This window comes from Pseudorca crassidens, chromosome X (assembly GCF_039906515.1).
Source record: "Pseudorca crassidens isolate mPseCra1 chromosome X, mPseCra1.hap1, whole genome shotgun sequence".
In the NCBI taxonomy this organism is placed as follows: Eukaryota; Metazoa; Chordata; class Mammalia; order Artiodactyla; family Delphinidae; genus Pseudorca; species Pseudorca crassidens.
In genome coordinates this window covers 100,646,608-100,672,676 of record NC_090317.1, presented here as the reverse complement: position 1 = coordinate 100,672,676, position 26,069 = coordinate 100,646,608, and the positions used below count along the sequence as shown (strand labels likewise).

General features: G+C 39.8%; 1 protein-coding gene across 1 annotated transcript in view; it reads left to right on the top strand.

Moving 5' to 3' along the window:
* Positions 1-26,069, top strand: part of PRRG1 (proline rich and Gla domain 1) — a 135,232-nt gene that overhangs the window by 46,669 nt on the left and 62,494 nt on the right. Inside the window, exon 2 of the mRNA XM_067722217.1 lies at positions 22,366-22,416. Coding sequence (XP_067578318.1) covers positions 22,407-22,416 — 10 coding nt within the window. The 5' untranslated portion in view covers positions 22,366-22,406. The remainder of the gene's footprint in view (positions 1-22,365; positions 22,417-26,069) is intronic.

Genomic DNA, 26,069 nt, shown 5'->3' with positions numbered 1-26,069 from the left:
GAATGAATGAACCATAGCTACATGGAACAATATGGATGAATCTTATAAACATTATGTTGAGCAGAAGCAGCTAGATCCAGAAGAGTATACACTGTGATTCTACTTATATGAAGTTCAAAAACACTCAAACTTCATCTATGATGTAAGAAATCAGGCTGGTGGCTACCCTTGCTGTGAGGTAGTGACTAGACAGGAGGGGGGGTTGGGGGGGGCTTCTTGGGTGCCAGTATTCTGTTTGGTGTTCTGGTCTGGGCACTGGTTACATGGGTTGTGCTCACTTTATGAAAATTCAACAAGGAATATACTTACGATTTGTACACTTTTATGTATGTATGCTTTATTTTAATAATATTTTATATAAACAAATAATAAGTACTGTATTATTTATCTACTGCTACATAACAAATTACCCCAAAACTTAGCAGTTTAAAATAATAATTATCTCCCACAGTTTCTGAGAGTTAATGATCCAGCAGTAGCTAAGCTGGGTGGTTTTAGCTCAGGGTCTTTCACAAGGTTGCTAACAACATGTCAGCTGGGACCTGCAGTCATGTGACACCTCGAATGGGGCTGGAGGATCTGCTTCAAGGTGGCTCAGTCACCTACCTGTTGACAGAGGCCTCACTGAAAGCTCCTTATATTACCACAGACTGGGAAAAAGGAAAACCCCACAGATAACATTTATTTGCACATTTATTTATTTATATACCTATATGTGTGTATAATGTTTTTACACGTTTAAATGTATTTAATGAATTATAATGAATACTGTCATAATTTTTTTCTCCACTCAATACATTGTGGGCATCCATTTTTTTATGACTGGCTCATCTGTAGATCTATTTCATCATTTTTGCATATAGTTTTACTGAGGTATAATCGACATACAGTTGACATACATGCACATAATTAAAGTGTACAACTGGATAATTTTTTGTGCATGTATACACCCATGAAACTGTCATCACAATCAAGATAATGAGTAACTTCTCACCCCAAAAAGTTTCCTCCTGTCTCTTTATCATAATCCCTCCTCTCATTCTTTTTAATGGCTGAAAAGTTTCATTTACATATGTAAAGCATCTTTAAATTCCACACTTAGGTATGCTCACAGGTAGCTCAATCTGATTTTTTGTTTAAATTGTAGAACTCTCACCCCATTTGGAGGAAGAAATCCCCCTCTCCCAGTCAAGAGCACGTAAGCCAGATTGCCTGGGTTAGAATTTGAGCTCTGCCACTTTGCACACTGTATGACCTTTGACAAATTGCTTAATTATTCTGCATCAGATTCCTTATCTGTACCTCTCTTGCTAATGCTAGTACTATACCTAACTCATAAGATAACAAAGATTAAAGGAATTAGTATACATAATGATCTGATGACAAAGCACTATGTTATTGTCTTCTGTTGTTATTGTTCTCGTGGGTTGCTATGCTAAAAGCCTGGGTTCTCAGTTTCTCCTGATGATATTAAAGCTGTGAGTTGATAGTGTCCTACCTTCAAATATATTACTGGCACCTACTTCTTCCTTTCACTCCTATTTCTTCTGTATCACCTCCCTCTGAGCTCCTTACTAAAGATGAGGAAAGGTATGTATTTAATGCCAGGCTCTTTTGGTATTTAGGTGATGTCTTAGGGACATTTAATTTGCTGAGAGATACCCAAAATAGGATGCTTTAAAAATCCCAAGACCTTATGAGTCAAGATGTCAGAATGCCACTTGCATTTCTACCTTAAATGTTGTTAGTGGTCACTTTGATAGTAGTGGTTATACATGTACAATAATTATTCCTTGAATATATACTAAGTATATATCCTGTGAAAGATCCAAAGAATTAAGATATTTTTTGTCCTTGGGAGGCTTACTATCAACTTGAAGAAATAAGATTATGTTTTGAAGTAGTGAGTGTGGAAAGACTGGGATCAGGTATTAGAGATACAGCAAAGGAAGAGTGAATATGTCTTACTGATTGTTTATGTTAGATTGAGCCGAGGATACTGCCACTGCTGTAAACCATGTAACAGGGGTGTGTTTTACTACTTCCCCTAAACTGGAAACAACCCAAATTTCCATCAGTGATAGAATGAATAAATAAATAGGAATGTATAACTAATAGGGAGTGGGTAGTGAGGATGAATGTACTACAACCACATGCAACAGTATAGATGTTCACAAACACGAAGTTGAGTGGAAGAAGCTAACTCCCAAAGTATACACTATGATTCCATTTAAATGAAGATCAAAAAACACGCAAAACTCATTTGTGGTGTAAGAAATCAGGTTAGCAGTTACAGGTGCCTACCCCTCCACCCCCACTTTCCTCATCTTGCTAATTCAGAGTACTGGGCTTGCCCTGATCACCGTAACCACCATTACCACCATCACCTCCAAGGAGTGATCGGGGCTCTGTTCTTCAGGATTTATGGTCCAGGGGAGTTGCAGAGTGGGCTATCTACATGGCACATTGGATGGGGACTGAATAAAGCCTCAGACATAGGTAGGCATCCTTCTAGCAGGGAGGTCGTCAGCAAGGGGATGAGCACCATCCGAGAGAAGCCCTCACCGTGCACCACCAGGAAAGATTCTGTCCATATGCTTGCACTTGTGGTCTTTTGATGCTAAAACCACTCCTAAGGGACTCTTGGGCATTCAAGTAATGCCCCTCACTAAAATGGCCCAGCGTTACTCACCTGTTTGGTCCCTGCAGATCTGGCCCTTCTGTCCTATGGCCCACTGACTTCTCCCTTTAACCTAAGGGAGCCTTTCTAGCCTGGGATGGGGGAATGAATGGATGGGATTGGAGGGGGAACCCATGCTCTCGTTACATTCTTCAGTCATATTGTCTGCTGTACCTTGGAAGACAAAGTTAGGAATTTTTTTTTCTCTTTTTCTGACCCAAGCTTATCTTTCATTTGAAGCAGTGAGCACAGAATGGCTTAGCTACTTGTGGAGGCAGTAGTAGGTAAGGGTGAAAGAAAAGGAAAAAAATGAACTCTTGGGAGAAATAAAACTTTAAATACCTTAAAATGTCAATCCCACAACACTTGGGTTGAATGAGATAATGATGATATCAATAATATAGTTATGGAATTTAGAGGGGAAGCTATTTTATATATGTGGTGGAGAAAATACTTGGTTTTAGATCTGTGATGTTTCAGGTGGTGGCACGATATCCAGGTGTAGATTTCTCTGAGGCATTTGGAATTATGGAAGTTAGGGGAAAGGTCAAGGCTGGATATATGGCTTTGTATTTTATTGGGGTGGAAGTGATAATTGAAACTTATAATTGTGGATGAAATAAATGGTTTCTGTTAGGAAATACCGGTGACTTCATCAGGTGATTTATAGGGCATCTAGATTACTTGATGTAAGTTGTGATGACTTCTTTTTATTCACTGAGGTACTTCTATAGCATTAGCATGATTTATTTAGATAGCTACACCATTGTCTTTAATATTTTATTCTGTACTTGAAATATAAGTCCCACTATCATATAAAATTAATATCTCTAACTTAAAAGTTATTAGAGAATTTTCTAACTGTTGTTATTGATAGTGCTAGATCTTTATATTTCAATAATATTTATCCTGGGCCTACTTGTATGTCTTTTGACTTGTTGATTTATGGAAATTCAGTAAGCCATTTCACAGTATAATCCTGGGGTTGGCAAATAATGGCTTGCTTCCTGTTTTGTGTGGCCCGTGAACTGAGAATCGTTTTTACATTTTTAAACGGTTGAAAAATTTTAAAAGGAAATTTCATGACACGTGAAAAATGATACAGAGTTCTAATTTCAGTATCCATAAATAAAGTTTTATTAGAACACAGACACACACAAATGCATTTCTGTGCTTGCTTTTGTGCTACAACAAAATTGAATCATTGTAGCAGAGACCAATTGGCCTGCAAAGCTCGAAATACATACTCTCTGGCCCTTTACGGAAAAAGTTTGCTGACCCCTGGTATACACCGCCAACAGTTGTGTCATTGATAAACTACTAAAAGACAAGTATTCAAAAAGAAGTGCTTGTTTACACAGATAGTCATTTTAATCCCGTCTTCCTTTCCTGCTTTATTTTTTTATCCTTTGTATGCACCACTGTTTATCACGATTTAGTATGCTATATGTTTTGCTTGTTTCAGTAAACAAGCACAGGTTTCCATCTAGGTTGTAACTTTCATGAGGGCAGGGATTTTTGTCTTTTTTATTTACTGCTGTCTCCCCAGTACCTAGGCATGTGGTAGAAACACAATATTTATTTGAGTAGTCACATAGGATATATTTGCGGAATTGAAGAAATGATTGTGCTGAATTGGCTACGTATTACTCTACCCAAATCTGAGGATAACTGGAGAACAGGCCGAAACAAAGCCTTTATGTCAGTTATTATATTTATACATTGAGGTCGACAGGCCTAGTGAAGTGAGTGGCGTGGAGTAAGTACCCAAAGGTTAGAGTAGTTGAAGAATTAAGCAAGCTCTTTAGGAATAGGTTGTTTTATGAATGCAGGGGTATTGTTTAGCAGTGTTTCACTACATTTAGAATCCAAACTATTTTTCAACCAGTAAATCCTTGTATGATTTGACTGTTTATCTCTTTCTCCAACCTCTTCTCTCTTGCTTGCCATGCTGAAGCCATACTGAGCTTCTTTAAATTCCCTTAATAACATAAGTTCCTTTATGTATAGGTTTTTTTGTAATATTTATTTATTTTATTATTTATTTATTTGTTTGTGCTGGGTCTTAGTTGCAGCAGGTGGGCTCCTTAGTTGTGGCATGTGAACTCTTATCCACTGCACCACCAATGAAGTCCCAATGTATGGGGTTTTTTTTGTTTGTTTTGTTTTTTAACTATTATGGCCCCCTAGAGATTCTAAGGTCTATTAAGGCAGGGATCAAGTCTGTCTTATTCACCATCAAGTCTGCAGTGCTTACCAAATTTCTGACGTTTAGTAAGCAGTAAGTAAATATTTGTTGAATGACTACATACATGATTTAAAGAGCGCTAGACTTGGTGTCAGAACCCCTAGGTTAAAAGCCTGTGGAATGTGTTCTGAATCTTAATCTGGATGCCAGTTAGACAGGTGTGTTTGTGAAGTCATTGAGCTGTACATTTCCGAGCAGTTTTGATGCAGATGTGTTGATGAGTTAAAAACAATTCTGGGATGCCCCTGCTTACTGATGATGTGAACATGAGTGAGACAATTTCTTTGAAATTTAGTTTTATCAGTTATCAAGATATATTGTTGTACCTATCTCATAAGGTTGTTGTGAGCACTGATAAGATGATGTATGTGAAATGGTCTTAACCGTTGTAGAGATTCATCATATACCAGTTGAATCTTCATTATTTGAAGGATGTGGAAGTGGAGAAGGTACAGAGAGGAAGCTCTGTACCTAGTAGAATAAGCCCATCTCTCACAGAAGGGCCCTTAGGCAGCTGAAGAGAGCTGGGGCTTTAAGAGACACCATTAGGAGACAATGGACTTCATCTGTCTCTGGAGTATGCCACAGGGCCCTTAGGCCCTCTTACTCTTAAAAATTGGAAGGACTTTGGGGCTTGGGGAAGAGCAGGAGACTAGGACTGGCAAAGCCTTTAGTAAGGTGGCCAGAAATTAATGCAAGTGCATATCTGTGTCTTCCACAGTGGAGGACAATGAAGTGATTGACCTACCTAATCAACCATGAGAGAGCCATGTGGCTAAAAAATAAAACCATCATTGAAGTGCTTCTCTACAAATTAAAATGTACCCTGCAGTGTTTCAGAACTAATAAAGAGCTAGATATAATTGAATCTCAGAGGATTACTGGAAGAAGAATCACTACTGGGATTAGGAGTTTCCAGGCTGTGATTGTCACTGAAAGGCTGGGAGGAGAGAGGCAAGCGTGTAAGGACATCAAAAACGGCGAAGGAGGCTCTTAAAGAACTGAGGGCACACATTTCAAACTTAAATAGGACATGCAACTGAAGCTAAAACTGTAAAATCAAATTTTATTTTTAAAAATTCAGGTCATAAAATATATATTATTCTACCCTCTGTCTTAAGTAGTAATATTTACACTTAATGTAGTGAACCAGATTGACCACCAGAACTACATTGAACCAAGACATTTTGGGAAAAGGAAGTCTTTGTTATGATCCTCACAGGTCCTGCTCACTGTTTATTTAATGTTATCAAGAACTGTTCTAGCTGTTCTCATTTAATCTTCCCTCAAAGTCTGTGAAATCAGGGCTACCAGTAATAACTCCATTATGGATGGGGAAACTGAGACTTAGAGAGTTAAATAACTTGCACAAGGCCACATAGCTAGTGATTGGCAAGGCAGGCCTCAAATCCTGGTACATGTGGTGGCAAAGCCCACACTCTGACCTGGTGGGGGAGCTTTTGTCGGGATGTACGTAACCTGCCATCATTTAAGAGGCCACCGTTCTGGAAATTTGCTCAGTACCAGCATGCCTTCCGTATATAAGAAATTCACACCACAGAGAAGAAATCCTAAAAACCTGTAGACTGATGAATGTTACTTGAATGTACTGGAAGACAGTAGCATCCGTAACGTTGTTACTGGATTGTAAGCTCCAAAAAAGCAGAGAATTTGTCTCTCTTTTGTTTACCATGTTTCTCTGAAGCAGGGTTTCTCAACTTTGACACTGTTGACATCTTGGACCAGGTAATTCTTTGTTGTAGGGGACTGTTCTGTGAATTGTAGGATGTTTACCAGTATCCCTGGCCTCAACCCACTAGAGGTTAGTAGCACCCCTCCTCAGTTGTGACCAGCAAGAATATCTCTAGACATTGCTAAACGTCTTTTGGGGAGAAAATTGCCTCCAGTTGAGAACAAATGCCCTTTTAAAGAATAGAACAGTGCCTGGCAAGTAAAAGACCCCCAGTATTTTTTTAATTGACTGAAGACAGGAGTGAACGGTGTTCCACAAAGTATACTGCTTGTGATATGCAAGATAACTAGAGGGAACCTTGAAAAAGTTCTAGAACTTTAATAGTTATGCATTTTTATATGCATTAGAAAAAGATAACGTTTTGAACCCATGATTTCACATAGTATTTTACAGGACAAGGCTAAAGTGGATACTGAAGTTTAAAAAAATGGCTTAATTGAAGGAAACAGTAAGTGTAGACAATAAATGCATTTAGCAAAAATCATAAAATTGATTAAGGTGGTATGTAAATGACTGGAGTTTGATGCATTGCTCTATACTAAGGGCAAACAGTGTGTCCTGAATATACCAGGTATGAGAGCCTCCTCTAAGTCTGGCCCCTAGAGCCCTCATTGGGAATGATCTGGTGTCCTGTACAACCTAGGCACAGATGTTGAAGACAAATTGCTTACCCTCTGAAAACTGGACAGTCTGATGGATACTGTAAGGTATGCACATCTGTATGACATAGCACCTAAGTTCCATATTGTATGAGAGTTCAAAGGAAACAAAGATTACTTCCTGTTCATGTGATGAGGAAAGGCCACACTACTGATAGTGAAGGATGAATGGAATCTTAGTAGGTATGTACATTGCAGAGAAAAAGCACAGAGGAGTAGAGCTGGAACAGTTTAAAGCATACTTAAGGGATGAGTAGAGGCCACTTGGCTGCAATGTAGGGTGACTACTGATGATGAAGGTGGAACCTGCTTGTCGAGAATGTTTAATGCCAGGCTGAGTAAGTCCACGGAACAGTGATTTTCATTTAGATTTCCTAATGTCTGGCTAAAAGCTGCTTTGTTGTTGTTTTTAAGTGTGTTGCCATTACTTTAGAAGTGATATTTAGTTTGGGATGAGGATCTAAGAGTCAAGATTGATGAATACTGCTGCTTAGAGAGGTATACAGACTTAGATATATACACACACACACAGCAGCCGAAAGAAGAGAATAAAGCAAGAGGAAATCAGAGTAGAAACAAAAAGCTAAACCCTGGCAACAGGAGAAGAAGCAGAGTAGTAACCTGGGACTGGGGGAATACAGGGTTTTGGGGGCAATATTGGCAATAGGCCTTAAACTCCATACCTCTGTAAGGAAACTGTCTTCTTTAAAACAAGATTCGGATCTTTGCAAGTTTACTACTGGAACACTAGGTGAGTCAGCTGACGGGTAATATTGATCTTTACCTCCTTGGTTTTGTCTTCGCCTGGAAGAGAGCTGCCTCTGAAGCCTGTTCTCTCCACCATGTTGACCTCTGGAGAGGCAAGTCCTCTTGAAAATCCTGGCCTATGCCTGACAGCCCTTTCCTTTGTGCTTCCCCTAACACAACTGAGAATGGCTTGATTCTTTTCAAAAAGACTATTAAATATTAAAGAAGAAACAAGAAATAAAATACAAGAAGCCTTGCCTGTCAAATCTCCTTTCCCTGCTGCCACCACAGACAACTTCTTAAAATCCAAATTTAGCCATGTGACTCCCTGGCTTAGCTCTTTCATAGCATCTTGTTTGTATAGGGATTGCATTTTAGTGTATTGACTTTCTTGTGGTTTTTCTTGGAGTCAAAAAGGTTTTATAATTCTCTTTACATAATGCTTATTTTACTTATCTGATTTGGAGGGGTGACAGTGAAAATTGAGATGATACTGGGAAGGGTGAAGGACCTTCCTGTGAATATGTATGAGAGTTCCAGCTCTTTCCTAAAGCCTTCCCAGAATAGCTTCATCCAAAGGGTCAGGGCTCACTAAACTCTTGCTTTCCGACGAGGTGTTTCTAGGCTACCTCAAGGAGAAATCTCAGTGAGTGGGACTACAGCCCTCCACTTCAATTCAACCTGAAAACTTTGGCCCTAACCCATTTTATATATTAGTGTTCTGCATAAGATTTTTTGAGAGTGAGTCTGCTGCTTTAAATAAAAGGTGAGGTGGGCTTCCCTGGTGGTGCAGTGGTTGAGAGTCCGCCTGCCGATGCAGGGGACACGGGTTCGTGCCCCGGTCCGGGAAGATCCCACATGCTGCGGAGCGGCTGGGCCCGTGAGCCGTGGCCACTGAGCCTGCGCATCTGGAGCCTGTGCTCCGCGGTGGGAGAGGCCACAACAGTGAGGCCCGTGTTCCGCAAAAAAAAAAAAAAAAAAGGTGAGGTGATGAGAAATCATTAGATGATTTCTCAAGTTCCTTTTGGCTCCAAAATTCTCTGAGAATCAAGCCCCCTTGACTTCTTTCTTGATTCACCTTATGTTAATTTTGTTCCATACAATTAATGCCTTGTTAGAAAGTAATGCAATTTCAGAGCTGCGAGAGGTTTTAGCAGTTATCTTGTCCAGTTTCCCAAACTGAGCTCCCAAGAATAGAACTCCTGAGAAGTACTGATTGCTCACAAAAAGGATTGTATAGCCAAATACATTGAGAGACTATACTTTTGTCACATTGCTTATTAGCATTTTTAAGGCTCTGAAAAGTTTTATAATAAAGAAACCTGTTTAACCTTAAGACAGCATGTCTTACATTTATTTGATCAGAGCCCTATTTCTGAATAATGCACCTTTTAACATCCTGTGGACATCAATTTGGGAAACACTCATCTAGTTCTGCTCCCTCCTTTTGCAAAGAACTTGAGATAGAAAATTTTCCAGTGTTACACAACTAGTTCTCAGGTTTCAGTCGCATATTTATTCCCTGATTGTCTCTATTTCATATATGCTTTATTTCTTTCTTTCCCAGCTTTATTTGAGATATAATTGATATATAAAATTGTATAAGTTTAAGGTGTACAATGTGATGATTTGATACATAGATATATTGTGAAATGATTGCCACAATAATGTTACTTAACATATCCATCACCACAGTAAGGTTAGTTAGCAGATCCATCACCTCACATAGTTACAATTTTTTGTGTGGTGTGTTGAGAACTTTTAAGGTCTACTTGCTTAGCATCTTTCAAATATACAGTAAGTATTGATAACTATAATCATCATGCTCTATATTACATCCCCAGAACTTACTCATCTTAAAATTGGAAGTTTGTACCTTTTGACCATCTTCACCCATTCTCACCACCACTCCCTGCCCCCACTCCTGGCAACCACCAGGCTACTCTCTATTTTTATGAGTTTGGTTCTCTTCGGATTCCACATATAAGTGAGATTATACAGTATTTGTCTTTCAGTATCTGACTTATTTCACTTAGCCTAATGCGTTAAGATTCATCCATCTTGTCACAAGTGGCAGAATTTCCTGTTTTATGGCTGAATAATATTTGTGTGTGTGTGTGTGTGTGTGTGTGTTTATCCATTCATCTGTTGGTAGGCATTTAGGTGTTTCCATGTCTTGACTATTGTAAATGATGCTGCAGTGAATATAGTGGTACAGAAATCTCTTCCAGATAGTGATTTCATTTCCTTCAGCTATATACCCCAAAGAGGAATTGCTGGATCACATGGTATTTCTGTTTTTTTTATTTTCTTGAGGAACTTACATACTCCTTTCCACAGTGGCTGTACTAGGTTACATTCCCACCAACAGTGTCCAAGGATTCCCCTTTTTCCATGTTCTCACTAGCATTTATTATCTCTTGTCTTTGATAATAGACATAGTAACAGGTGTGAGGTGTGATGTATCATTGTGGTTTTGATTTGCATTTCTCTCATGATTAGTGACGTTGAGCACCTTTTCATATCCCTGTTGGCCATTTATATGTTCTCTTTCGAAAAATATCTACTTAGATTCATTGCCCATTTTAAAATTTGGTTGTTTTTCGGCTTTTGAGTTGTGTAAGTTCATTGTATATTTTGGATATTAACCCTTTATTGGATATGTGGTTTGCAAATAAACTCTCCCATTCCTTTGGTTACCTCTTCATTTTGTTGATCATTTCTTTTGCTATGCAGAAGCTTTTTACTTTGGTGTAGTCTCATTTATTTGTGCTTTTTCTTGCCTGTGTTGTTTCCCTTTGTTTTCTTCTAGGACTTTTATGAGTTCAAGTCTTACATTTAAGTCTTTAATTCATTTCAAGTTAATTTTTGTCGATGGCGTAAGGTAGGTGGTCCACCTTCATTTTTTTGCATGTGAATATCTAGTTTTCCCAGAATCGTTTATTGAAGAGACTGTCTTTTCCCCATTGAGTGTTCTTGCCTCCCTTGTCAAATATTAGTTGACCTTATATGCTTGGGTTTATTTCTGGATTCTGGATTCTTTTCTTTGGGTCTTTCTGTTTTGTTTTGTTTTTTTCCTATGCTAGTACTTCTAGGTTGTTTAATTTGTTGGTGTATAATTATTCATAGTAGTCTCATGATCCTTTGTATTTTTGTGGTATTAGTTGTAATGTCTCCTCTTTCATTTCTGACCTTATTTATTTGGGTCCTTTTTTTTTTCCTTGGTCTAGCTAAAAATTTGTAAATTTCGTTCATCTTTTCAGTGAACCAACTTTTAGTTTCGTTAATCTTTTCTATTGTTTTCCTATTCTTTATTTCATTCATTTCTGCTCTGATATTTAGTATTTCCTTCCTCTAATTTTGGGCTTAGTTTGTTCTTCTTTTACTAATTCCTTGAGGGGTAAAGTTCGGTTGTTCTTTTGAGATCCTTCTTTTCTCTTAAAAGTTTACTGCTATAAACTTCCTCTTAGAACTCATTCCTCTCAAAAGCAGTGAGATGCTTTGTTGCATCACATTGGTTTTATTGTGTTGTGTTTCTATTTTTGTTTTCGTTTTTCTTGGGGTTTTTTTGGTTTCATTTATTTTTAGTACCTTTTTTTAACATATTTATTGGAGTATAATTGCTTTAAAATGGTATGTTAGTTTCTGCTTTATAACAAAGTGAATCAGCTATACATATACATATATCCCCATATCTCTTCCCTCTTGTGTCTCCCTCCCTCCTACCCTCCCCATCCCACTGCTCTAGGTGGTGACAAAGCACCGAGCTGATCTCCTTGTGCTATGCGGCTGCTTCCCACTAGCTATCGGTTTTACATTTGATAGTGTATATGTGTACATGCCACTCTCTCATTTTGTCCCAGCTTACCCTTCCCCCTCCCCGTGTCCTCAAGTCCATTCTCTAGTAGGTGTGCATCTTTATTCCCTTTATCACTTTATTCCCATTATCCTCCCTAGGTTCTTCATGACCATTTTTTTTTTCTTTTTTAGATTCCATATATATATGTAAGCATACAGTATTTGTCTTCCTCTTTCTGACTTACTTCACTCTGTATGACACACTCTAGGTCCATCAACCTCACTACAAATAACTCAATTTTGATTCTTTATATGGCTGAGTAATATTCCATTGTATATATGTGCCACATCCTCTTTATCCATTCATCTGTCAGTGGTCACTTAGGTTGCTTCCATGTCCTGGCTATTGTAAATAGAGCTGCAATGAGCACTGCGGTACTTGACTCTTTTTGAATTATGGTTTTCTTAGGGTATATGCCCAGTAGTGGGATTGCTGGGTCATATGGTAGTTCTGTTTTTAGGTTTTTAAGGAACCTCCATACTGTTCTCCATAGTGGCTGTATCAATGTACATGCCCACCAGCAGTGCAAGAGGGTTCCCTTTTCTCCACACCCTCTCCAGCATTTACTGTTTGTAGATATTTTGATCATGGCCATTCTGACTGATGTGAGGTGGTACCTCATTGCAGTTTTGATTTGCATTTCTCTAATGATTAATGATGTTGAGCATTCTTTCATGTGTCTCTTGGCAATCTGTATATCTTCTTTGGAGAAATGTCTGTTTAGGTCTTCTGCCCATTTTGGGATTGGGTTGTTTGCATTTTTGGTATTGAACTGCATGAGCTGCTTGTAAATTTTGGAGATTAATCCTTTGTCAGTTGCTTCATTTGCAAATATTTTCTCCCATTCTGAGGGTTGTCTTTTGGTATTGTTTATGGTTTCATTTGCTGTGCAGAAGCTTTTAAGTTTCATTAGGTCCCATTTGTTTATTTTTGTTTCTATTTCCATTTCTCTAGGAGGTGGGTCAAAAAGGATCCTGCTGTGATTTATATCATAGAGGGTTCTGCCTATGTTTTCCTCTAAGGGTTTTATAGTTTCTGGCCTTACATTTAGGTCTTTAATCCATTTTGAGTTTATTTTTGTGTGTAGTGTTAGGGAGTGTTCTGATTTCATTCTTTTACATGTAGCTGTCCAGTATTCCCAGCACCACTTATTGAAGAGGCTGTCCTTTCTCCATTGTATATTCTTGCCTCCTTTATCAAAATAAGGTGACCATATGTGTGTGGGTTTATCTCTGGGCTTTCTATCCTGTTCCATTGATCTGTATTTCTGTTTTTGTGCCAGTACCATACTGTCTAGATTACTGTAGCTTTGTAGTATAGTCTGAAGTCCAGGAGCCTGATTCCTCCAGCTCCGTTTTTCTTTCTCAAGATTGCTTTGGGTATTTGGGGTCTTTTGTGTTTCCATACAAATTGTGAAATTTTTTGTTTTAGTTCTGTGAAAAATGCCATTGGTAGTTTGATAGGGATTGCATTGAATCTGTAGTTTGCTTTGCGTAGTGTAGTCATTTTCACAGTGTTAATTCTTCCAATCCAAGAACATGGTATATCTCTCCATCTGCTTGTATCATCTTTATTTTCTTTCATCAGTGTCTTATAGTTTTCTGCATACAGGTGTTTTGTCTCCTTAGGTAGGTTTATTCCTTGGTCTTTTATTCTTTTTGTTGCGGTGGTAAATGGGAGTGTTTCCTTAATTCCTCTTTCAGATTTTTCATCATTAGTGTATAGGAATGCAAGAGAGTTCTGTGCCTTAATTTTGTATCCTGCTACTTTACCAAATTCATTGATTAGCTCTAGTAGTTTTCTGGTAGCATCTTTAGGATTCTCTATGTACAGTATCATGTCATCTGCAAACAGTGACAGTTTTACTTCTTCTTTTCCAATTCGGATATCTTTTATTCCCTTTTCTTCTCTGATTGCTGTGGCTAAAACTTCCAAAACTGTGTTGAATAAGAGTGGTGAGAGTGGGCAACCTTGTCTTGTTCCTGATCTTAGTGGAAATGCTTTCAGGTTTTCACCATTGAGGACAATGTTGGCTGTGGGTTTGTCATATATGGCCTTTATTATGTTGAGGTAAGTTCCCTCTATGCCTACTTTCAGGAGGGTTTTTATCATAAATGGGTGTTGAATTTTGTCAAAAGCTTTTTCTGCATCTATTGAGATGATCGTATGGTTTTTATTCCTCAGTTTGTTAATATGGTGTATCACATTGATTGATTTGCGTATATTGAAGAATCCTTGCATTCCTGGAATAAACCCCACTTGATCATGGTGTATGATCCTTTTCATGTGCTGTTGGATTCTGTTTGCTAGTATTTTGTTGAGGATTTTTGCATCTATGTTCATCAGTGATATTGGCCTGTAGTTTTCTTTCTTTGTGACATCTTTGTCTGGTTTTAGTATCAGGGTGATGGTGGCCTCATAGAAGGAGTTTGGGAGTGTTCCTTCCTCTGCTATATTTTGGAATAGTTTGAGAAGGATAGGAGTTAGCCCTTCTCTAAATGTTTGATAGAATTCACCTGTGAAGCCATCTTGTCCTGGGCTTTTGTTTTTTGGAAGGTTTTTAATCACAGTTTCAATGTCAGTGCCTGTGATTGGTCTGTTTGTGTTTTCTGTTTCTTCCTTGTTCAATCTCAGAAGGTTGCCTTTTTCTAAGAATTTGTCCATTTCTTCCAGGTTGTCCATTTTATTGGCATACAGTTGTGTGTAGTAATCTCTCATGATCCATTGTATTTCTGCAATGTCAGTTGTTACTTCTTTTTCATTTCTGATTCTCTTGATTTGAGTTTTCTCCCTTTTTCCCTTGATGAGTCTGGCTAATGGTTTATCAATTTTATCTTCTCAAAAAACCAGCTTTTAGTTTTATTGATCTTTGCTATTGTTTCCTTCATTTCTTTTTCATTTATTTCTGATCTGATCTTTATGATTTCTTCTGCTAACTTTGTGGGTTTTTTGTTCTTCTTTCTCTAATTGCTTTAGGTGTAAGGTTAGGTTGTTTATTTGAGATGTTTCTTGTTTCTTGAGGGAGGATTGGATTGCTCTAAACTTCCCTCTTAGAACTGCTTTTGCTGCATCCCATAGGTTTTGGGTTGTCGTGTTTTCATTGTCATTTGTTTCTAGGTATTTTTTTTGATTTCCTCTTTGATTCCTTCAGTAATTTTTTGGTTATTATGTAGTCTATTGTTTAGCCTCCATGTGTTTGTATTTTTTACAGATTTTTTCCTGTACTTGATATTTAGTCACATAGCATTGTTGTCAGAAAAGATACTTGATACAATTTCAGTTTTATTTAATTTATCAAGGCTTGATTTGTGACCCAAGATATGATCTATCCTGGAGAATGTTCCACGAGCACTTGAGAAGAAAGTGTATTCTGTAGTTTTTGGATGGAATGTCCTATAAGTAACAAGTCCATCTTGTTTAATGTATCATTTAAAGCTTGTGTTTCCTTATTTGTTTTCCTTTGGATGATCTGTCCATTGGTGAAAGTGGGGTCTTAAAGTCCCCTACTATGATTGTGTTACTGTCGATTTTCCCTTTTATGGCTGTTAGCATTTGCCTTATGTATTGAGGTGCTCCTATGTTGGGTGCATAAATATTTACAATTGTTATATCTTCTTCTGGGATCGATCCCTTGATCATTATGTAGTGTCCTTCTTTCTCTCTTGTAATAGTCTTTATTTTAAAGTCTAGTTTGTCTGATATGAGAATTGCTACTCCAGCTTTCTTTTGATTTCCGTTTGCATGGAATATCTTTTTCCATCCCCTTACTTTCAGTCTGTATGTGTCTCTAGGTCTGAAGTGGGTCTCTTGTAGACAGCATATATATGGGTCTTGTTTTTCTATCCATTCAGCCAATCTGTGTCTTTTGGTGGGAGCATTTAGTCCGTTTACATTTAAGGTAATTCTCGATATGTATGTTCCTATTCCCATTTTCTTAGTTGCTTTGGGTTCGTTATTGTAGGTCTTTTCCTTCTCTTGTGTATCCTGCCTAGAGAAATTCCTTTAGCATTTGTTGTAAAGCTGGTTTGGTGGTGCTGAACTCTCTCAGCTTTTGCTTGTCTGTAAAGGTTTTAATTTCTCCATCAAATCTGAATGAGATCCTTGCTGGGTAGAGTAATCTTGGTTGTAGTTTTTTCCCTTTGATCGCTTTACATATGTCCTGCCACTCCCTTCTGGGTTGCAGAGTTTCTGGTGAAAGATAAGCTGTTCATCTTATGGGGCTTTCCTTGTATGTCATTTGTTGTTTTTCCCTTGCTGGTTTTGATATTTTTTCTTTGTATTTAATTTTCGATAGTTTGATTAATTTGTGTCTTGTCGTGTTTCTCCTTGGGTTTATCCTGTTTGGGACTCTCTGTGCTTCCTGGACTTGATTAACTATTTCCTTTCCCGTATTAGGGAAGTTTTCAACTATAATGTCTTCACATATTTTCTCAGTCCCTCTCTTTTTCTGTTCTTCACCTGGGACTCCTATAATTCGAATGTTGGTGTGTTTAATGTTGTTCCAGAGGTCTCTGAGACTGTCCTCAATTCTTTTCATTCTTTTTCTTTATTCTGCTGTGCAGTAATTATTTTCACTATTTTATCTTCCAGGTCACTTATCCATTCTTCTGCCTCTGTTATCCTGCTATTGATTCCTTCTAGAGAAAGTTTAATTTCACTTATTGTGTTGTTCATCATTGTTTGTTTGCTCTTTAGTTCTTCTGGGTCCTTCTTAAACGTTTCTTGTATTTTCTCCATTCTATTTCCAAGATATTGGATCATATTTACTATCATTACTCTGAATTCTTTTTCAGGTAGACTGCCTATTTCCTCTTCATTTGTTAGGTCTGGTGGGTTTTTACCTTGCTTCTTCATCTGCTGTGTGTTTCTCTGTTTTCTCATTTTGTTTAACTTACTGTGTTTGGGGTCTCCTTTTTGCAGGCTGCAGGTTCGTAGTTCCCATTGTTTTTGGTGTCTGCTCCCAGTGGGTAAGGTTGGTTTAGTAGGTTGTGTAGGCTTCCTGGTGGAGGGGACTAGTGCCTGTGTTCTGGTGGATGAGGCTGGATCTTGTCTTTCTGGTGGACAGGTGTTTTGGGGTGTCTGTGACCTTATTATGATTTTAGGTATCCTCTCTGGTAATGGGTGGGGTTGTGTTCCTGTCTTGCCAGTTGTTTGGCATAGGGTGTCCAGCACTGGAGCTTGCTGGTCATGAGTGAAGGTGGGTGTTGGTGTTGAGATGGAGATCTCTGGTACATTTTCGCCGTTTGATATTACGTGGAGCTGGGAGGTCTCTGGTGGACCAATGTACTGAACTCGGCTCTGCCACCTCAGAGGCACAGGCCTGACACCCAGCCAGAGCACCGAGAGCCTGTCTTCCACACAGTTCAGAATAAAAGGGAGAAAAAAAGAAAGAAAGAAAGAAGAGAGCAACCAAACCAAAAAACACATCCAGCAATAATAACAAGTGCTAAGAACTATACTAAAAAATTTTTTTTTAAAAAAGGGACAGAAAGAACCCTAGGACAAATGGTAAGAGCAAAGCTGTACAGAGAAAATCACACACAAAAGCATACACATACACACTCACAGAAGGAGAAAAAGGAAAATATATATATATATATATATATATATATATATATTGTTGCTCCCAAAGTCCACCGTCTCTATTTGGGATGATTCGTTGTCTATTCAGGTATTCCACAGATGCAGGGTACATCAAGTTGATTGTGGAGATTTAATCAGCTGCTCCTGAGGCTGCTGGGAGACATTTCCCTTTCTCTTCTTTGTTCGCACAGCTCCTGGGGGTCAGCTGTGGATTTGGCCCCGCCTCTGCATGTTGGTCGCCTGAGGGCGTCTGTTCTTCACTCAGACAGGAAGGGGTTAAAGGAGCAGGTGATTCGGGGGCTCTGGCTCACTCAGGCCGGGGGGAGGGAGGGGTACGGAGTGCTGGGCGAGCCTGCAGCTGCAGAGGCCAGCATTGACGTCACACAAGCCTGAGACGCGCCGTGCATTCTCCTGGGGAAGTTGTCCCTGGATCCCGGGACCCTGGCAGTGGCGGGCTGCACAGGCTCCCAGGAGGGGAGGTGTGGAGAGTGAGCTGTGCTTGCACACAGGCTTCTTGGTGGCTGCAGCAGCAGCCTTAGCGTTTCATGCCCGTCTCTGGAGTCTGCGCTGATAGCCGCAGCTTGTGCCCGTCTCTGGAGCTCCTGTAAGCGGTGCTCTGAATCCCTTCTCCTCACGCACCGTGAAACATATAGGCAAGTAAAACTCTTGCTTCTTTGCAGCTCCAGACATTTTCCCAGACTCCCTCCCAGCTAGCTGTGGTGCACTAGCCTCCTTCAGGCTGTGTTCACGCAGCCAACCCCAGTCCTCTCCCTGGGCCCCGACCTCCAAAGCTGGAGCCTCAGCTCCCAGCCCCCGCCCACCCCGGCGGGTAAGCAGACAAGCCTCTCAGGCTGGTGAGTGCTGGTCGGCACCGATCCTCTGTGCGGGAACCTCTCCTCTTTGCCGGAACCTCTCCTCTTTGCCGTCCGCACCCCTGTTGCTGTGCTCTCCTCCATGGCTCCGAAGCTCCTCCCCACCCTCCCCACCACCCCGCTCTGCTCTCTGCCCGCAAAGGGGCTTCCTAGTGTGTGGAAACCTTTCCTCTTTCACAGCTCCCTCCCACTGGTGCAGGTCCCGTCCCTAACCTTTTGTCTCTGTTTTTTTCTTTTTTCTTTTGCCCTACCCAGGTACGTGGGGGGTTTCTTGCCTTTTGGGAGGTCTGAGGTCTTCTGCCAGTGTTCAGTAGGTGTTCTGTAGGAGTTGTTCCACGTGTAGATGTATTTCTTATGTATCTGTGAGGAGGAAGGTGATCTCTACTTCTTACTCTTTCGCCATCTTGAAGTTCTTCTCCATTTTTGTATGTCTTAAAATTTGTTTTATTTACCTTTTGATTTCTTCTTTGGTCCATTGGTTGGTCAGGAGTGTGTTGTTTAATTTCCATGTATTTGAAAAATTTCTGGCTTTCTAACAGTTATTGATTTCTGCCTTCATAACATAGTGTTTGTAAAAGATGCTTGATAAAATTTGTCTTCTTGAATTTGTTGAGACTTATTTTGTGGCCTACCATATGATCAATCCTAGAAAATTTTTCTCTGTACTTGAGAAGAATGTGTATTCTGTTGCTGTTGGATGGAATGTTCTATATGTGTCTGTTTTATCCATTTAGTTTATAGTGTTATTTAAATCCACTGTTTCCTGATTGATTCTCTGTCTGGATGATCTGTCCATTGCTGAGAGTGGGATATTAAAGTAAACTGGTGTTATTATATTGCTATTTCTCATTTTATTTATGTTAGTATTTGCTTTATATATTTAGGTGCTCCAGTGTTGGGTGCTAAAACATTTACAATTGTCATATCTTCTTGATTAATTGACCCCGTTTTCATTATATAATGACCTTCTTTGTCTCTCATGACTATATTTAGCTTAAAGTCTACCTTGTCTGATATTTGTATAGCTATCCCTGCTTTCTTTCAGTTACCACTTGCTTGGAATATCTATCACTTCATCCTATATGTGTCCTTTAAACTAAAGTTGAATCTCTTGTAGACAGCATGCCATTGGGATCTTGTTTTTTATCCATTCAGCCATTCTGTCTTTTGATTGGAGAATTTAATCCATTTATGTTTAAAGTAATTTTTGATAGGTATTGCCATTTTGTTCTATTGAATTCTTCAGCCATTGTATTCTTCAGCTCTAAGATTTCTTTTTTTTTTTGATAGTTTCCCTTTCTTTCTTGAACTTTTTGTTTTGTTTGTGTACTGTTTTCCTAATTTTCTTTAGATGTCTATGTGCTCTTGTAGTTCACTGAAGTTCTTTAAGAGGATTATTCTGAATTCTTTCTCAGACAGCTTATAGACCTCTGTTACATTAGGGTCAGTTATTGGAGCTTTATTAGTTTGTTTGGGTGGTGTCATGTTATGTTTACCTATTTTCTTCGTGATCCTTGATTCCTTGCATTGTTTAAACAGTTTCCTCCAGACTTTACACGTTCACTTCTGTAGGGAAAGACCTTCACCAGTCATGATTGCTTGAGGCTACTGGACAGGTCAGCTGGTAGCCTTCACAGTCAGCAGGGCTTGCTGTTGGGGTCTCTAGTTAGATGAGGCCGTTGCTTGTGCTCTGAGGTTGGGGGGATGCCACTGGCTGGGCTCCACAGTTGGGTAGGCCTATTGGCTGGGCTCCATGTTCAAGCAGGACCACTGGGTGACCATCTCCCTGTTTGGGTGGGGCTACTGGTTTTGCTCAGCAGTCAGATGGGGCCGCTAGCTGGCTTCTGCAATCACCTCCAGTTGGGTAAAGTCCCAGGCTGTGTTCACTGCTAGGGTGGTGCCACTGGTTGGATTCCATGATTGAGCAGGGCTGTGGGTTGGGTTTAGCAATCACCCCTTGTTGTGTGGAGTCTCAGACTGTGCTCCACGACCAAGTGGTACTGCTGGCTGGATTTTATGTTTAAGTAGGGCCCCAGGCAGGACGTATTGGTTCGACGTGGCCTTAGGCTGTGCTCTGCGATTAGGTGGGGCCGCAGACTGTGCCCTGAAGTTGAGCAGGGCTGCATTCTGGTGTTCCTGATCAGTAGACTGTGCTCTGCCGCTAGGCTGAGCTTCCTTGTTGGGTGGGATCACAGGCTATGCTTCTTGGTTGGGCAGGATTACTGGCTGGGCTTCCTGCCTGGGCAAGGCCGCAGACTGTGTTCAGCAATTGGGCAGGGCCGTAGACTGGGCTTCTCTGCTTATCAGGGTTGTAAGGCTGGGATCCATGGCTGAGTGGGATTGTAGGGTGGGCTCTCCCTCTCTAGCAGTCCCATAGGCTGGGTTCCCTTGTCACCCAGGGTCACTGTTCCAGCTCTCTGGTTTTGCAGGGCCAGTGGCTATTCTCACCAGTTGGGCAGGGCTGCTGGTTTGGCTGCCTGACCAAGTGGGGCTATACGATGGGCTTGTGGCTGCTCTAGTTCCCTGGCCAGGCTTCCTGGAAGGAGAGACTGGAGGCTATGCTGAGCACTTGGGCAAGGCTGAGTATTTGCTTGCCTTCATGGGCTGGATGGTAGAACAGGCTCCATTTCCAGTCTGGCCCATTGATTGTGGGTCCAAATCAGGTAGAACTACCAACTGAGCTCCCTAGCCAGAAGGGGCCACTGGCTCAGCTCTGCAGATGGCCAGAGTTGCTGGCTGGGATCTTTGCTCAGGCACTGATATGAGCAGGAATGCCATTTTCCAGAGCCTGAGCAGTGTTTGCTGTAAGCTCCGCCCCCCTTCTCCATCTCTCTCTGATCCCCAGTAGTCAAGCCCAGCTGATTCCTCTGATGATCTCCATGAGGCAAGACCTGAGTGGGCCTCCTGGAAGTGTCCCATATGCTGGTTGTCCACCTCGGGCTCTCTTTTCCCATTATGGAATCCATATTCCCACTTCTCCCCACAGGGAGGAGGGTGATGTGGTCAGGGTATATCCAGTTCTCTCACCCTTCTAATATGCTCCTTCTCAGTCTCTGTTGTCCAGCAGGGTGCTTCAGCCTTACCCTCAGGTTCTAACATCTTCACAATGGAGTCTTTTCTATGCATAGTTGCTAGGTGGTCTTCTTGTGAGGGAGACTGAAGTTGGGAATGATCTATGTGACCATCTTGATGACATCACTCTCCTCTTCATGCTTGACTTCAAGTAGATTATATATTCCTTAACGTATTGATAAATTATGTCTTATAATTTTGCCTCTCTGGTGCTTAGCTCCATACTGGGAATGTGGCAGGTGAACAATAGATGTGTGGTAGTTCTGTGATTAAACCCTGTGAGAAAATAAAGCATTATGGTATAAATTGCTGCTCCTCCATGCACACCTGCATTTGCAATATGTATTTTTTTCCTCCAGAGTTTCTGTTGTCAGTAGCTCATAGTTATTGATTCATACTGTTTATTGGTAGTAACTCTGTGGGCTGCTTTGCTGCAGGGATAATTTGATTAGAGGTACTGCTGTTTGACACCATTCAGGAAAATGTTACACTATAAATGGTATTGGATTTGTCACAGAGTGACATTGAAGAGAAACCAGGGATAGGCAAACTAATAACATGCTAGCCTTGTTATTAAAATTGGGCCTTTTGGCATTTTTGTCCACCATTTTTTACTGATATCACTGCCTTCCTAAGAGATAAACCATGTGACCAATTTGATGACTTTTATTTGGCAAGGGCAGAAACTAATGCCAGATAAACAAGGTCATAGTAAGCTGATGTAGAGCCCGTGCTTCCAGAATACTGTGTTTCTGTCCTGTGAGGTTAGATATCCGTTTTATTTAGGTAAGGGGGTAAGATTGGAATGCACTGGAATGAAATGCTCATGTTGACAACATAAGTTTTAATGGAACTTGAATCTGACTGTGTGTGTGTGCTGTGTTTTTTACAGGGAATCATCATCAAAGGACCTACCAGAGACCACAGGAAAACATGGGGAGAAGTAAGTTTCTCTTTACTTTTAAATAACTTAGATTCTCTCCACATTAATCCACTATATCCAGGAAATTAGATTTGCAACTCAAAGCTTGTATTTTGTTTTTTTTTTGTTCTTTTTTGTTTTTTTTGTGGACACCTAAATCATATTTCTGGTTAGTGTTAGAAAGGTTTCGTTTGAAGCAGGGCTGTGCAGAAAAAGACCAACAGATCACATGTTGCTCACTGGAAAGGGTCTTTTGTTTCCCCTGCTCTTTTCTGGACATCTTCCAGTACAGGGAGAGAAGGCTCAAACTTGATGTTATATAAACCTGCCCTAATCCCAGCTTCTTTACAACTCTTAGCAAAGTAACCCATATGCTGCTAATGGTTTCTGAGGCTTGCTGATAATAACATAAACAAAAATATGATTGTACTGTGCAACCAGTGATAATAGTGACAAATTCATCTGTGAGGTTGACTTATAAATGGCTTTGGTTGCCCCTAAAATGTTTAAGCCTGGCATTAAGAAGCATTAGATGAATTCTTTTTATTTTTCCTTTCTCATAAGGCTGTTATATGGGCAGTGAACAATAGACAAATTTAAGGTCATTTCTTTCTTAAGTTGTTAATAACCAGCCACTGCAGTGACTTCATAAATAATTCTAATCAATGTGGACCATAAAAATCTGATGCTATAAAGGACCTCAGAGGAAGACTTGGTATTGGGGAAGTATAATGAGAAGAGTACTGGACATAGGTCAAAGACCTGAATTCAAGTTCTACCTCTACTGTCTTGATCAAATCCTACTGTTCCCCTAAACTTGTTTGTTCATCTCTGAGGTGGGATTAAAAACATTCTGCACTATTAGCCTCAGGAGATTGTGGTTGTCATAATGTGATAATATATATGAAAGCGTGTTGAGAACTCTGAAGTATAATGGAAGAGTGCAGTGATGTGCTCGTTGCTGTCCTTACTGTATATCTTCATTGGTTATGTCTTTCAGTAGTTAAAATGAAGTTATTTGATCAGATGCCTCTGTAGGCAGCAGGGCTGGGACCAGGGTTGTGCAAGTGACAGAGAGTGCTTCCTTATGTTTATACTCTAGGCATCTTTCTCGCCCCATGTCAGTATGGGCCCTGGTAGGCAGCCCCAAGGATTATAGATAGAAAATATCTTGCTGAACCTTGACGAGCCAGCTTTTGTGTGTTTTCTCCAGTGCTTTCCTGGGTACTCTGGTTCTTTCCCAACCTTCACAAAAGATACCAATCTCTGAAAGTTTAGAAATTTTTAAAAAATGACTAAATAAAAAAAACTGGTCAAAGTTCTGGGACTAATCCATACCACGTCCTAACTCCAAGTCAGCTGTCAACAGAACCTTCCAGAGTGACTCATCATGGTTTGATCCTCACTTTCTCCAAGCTTCAAGTGAATTTGAGAATGTTGTGATGATTGGATTTCATCATGGCCATATGGTGAAGAAAGCTGCACTGAGACAGGGCAACATATTACTTCTTGTTTTCATTCTTCCTTTTCACAATGGTCATCAGGTTATTAGCAGGGAGATCATTCGGTGCTTGCTTTAAAAGGCGCCCCACCAAGTATTTGTTTAAATGGTCAGGTAATTAATAGAGTTCTTGCTAAAGGACAGGGCATGGTACTGTAATCTGCAAAGATGGGCATGTTTCCAACCTGGAGATGAGATAAGGGAAGTGCTTCAAAAGAAATACTACTTTTACAAACACATGGAAGTGTGTAATAGCAGCATTTTGACTGTGTTAAGCACTTTAAAAACATCCTTAAAATCCTGAATCTCAAAGAATCTGTCCTTTACACTCTAAGCTTTACTTAGTTTGTCTGATTATACTTGTTAATTGCTGAAAAAAAGGATGCTTAGTGAAAGAAAAGGTGCTTCTGTGGGCTCTTTTTTTCCTTTTCTGGCAGTGTACAATGGAGTTTTTAGTAGATTTGGCAAAGATTCTCACAAACATAGCTCAATGTGTCATACAAAGGGACAGCAGAGGAAAATATCACAAAGACATGGCACTAGCCTCATTAATTAAGGAGCCATGAAAACAAAGAACACAGCTGGGAAACCATACAGTGTCGATGAAAAATTAAAATGAAATTGAGGTGAATTTCTTTTAGTATTCTTTGATACTGGATGAAGAAATTATTTATAAGTATGTTAGAGGAATCATTCTTTTATTTATGTGATATGAAAAAATTCATAAACAAATTCTTACAAATTGTGTCCTTGGTATGTGGCATTGAAATCCCATTTACTATATAGGGATTTAGTATTTAGCTAGAATTTAGTATTTAGGACTTTTATGAATATATAATTATTTTGATATTAACAAGTATCTGTAGAGCATTTCATAACTCGTACATATTTCTCCTTCATTATCTTATTTGAGTTGTAAGAGAACCCTATAATGTAAATAGGTATTATTACCTTCATTTTATATATTATAAAACTGAGGGTCATGAGAGAAAGTCTTATCTAAAGTCCACAGTTTATAAATGAAGAGTCAGAAGACAAACGTGGGTTTCCTTATGTCATATCCAGTTTTTATTTTCTTCCAACAAATTGTATTCTGAACACCCTAGTCATCAGCAGTGTATAAAGTTGATTAAAAACTTAGGAGCTATCTGCTGCTGTGAAAGGTATGGAAGAAAATATTTTCTTAGAACTACGATGATATTCATATGTTTCTCACAGCATGGGGGGAGTGGGCAGATAGGAAAAGAGAAATGGCTCAGTGTTCATCAACATTTATGGTAACAGCTAAAACACGTGTGTCAGATAGTAGAGTGCCTCAAATATCAAAATCCTCTGAGCAGGGCTTCCCTGGTGGCGCAGTGGTTGAGAGTCTGCCTGCCGATGCAGGGGACACGGGCTCGTTCCCCAGTCCAGGAAGATCCCACATGCCGTGGGGCGGCTGGGCCCGTGAGCCATGGCCACTGAGCCTGTGCTCTGCAACGGGAGAGGCCACAACAGTGAGAGGCCCGCGTACTGCAAAAAAAAAAAAAAAAAAAAAATCCTCTGAGCAGCGGTGGTCCGTGGCTGCAGTAATTCAAAGGCAGCAGCAGTAATTGGCAGTCACCAAGCTAGATAACAGGATAATTCAACTCAGAAGCTTGCTGTACACAGCCCACAGTGGGAGGTGCCCAAAGTAAGGGGCCTAAGACACCACTTCTGTGGTGAAAGTCAACCTTCTTGATTGATAGGTTTTTATATTTGTGGTTCTTCATAACACAAAGAATAAAATACAGCATGGAATACCAGAACAGCATGTAGACGACAAGGGGAGATGCTGTTACAAAAAAACAATAGCATGTATAAATAAAACTATGTGTAAGATTTTACTAGAGAATTAGCATTTTCACAAAGAAGAGAATGTAAGGATTTTGCAAATATGTATATATAGGCTTACCAAATATCATGTACATAATACTAGAGAGTATATATCAATAATCGTCTTCAGATGGAAAGTAAAACTTTATCCTACCTTCTCATCCCCGCCCCACCCCTACCCTCCCCGCCCCGAATAACTGGTACATTCACGATAAAATGACAAAAGTCTCAGTATTCCACAAAGCAATTTCTTGGGAGATGTCTTGCTAAAAAATTTGGGGGTTGTTGTTTTTGTTACAATGTTTGAGTAGAATTTGAC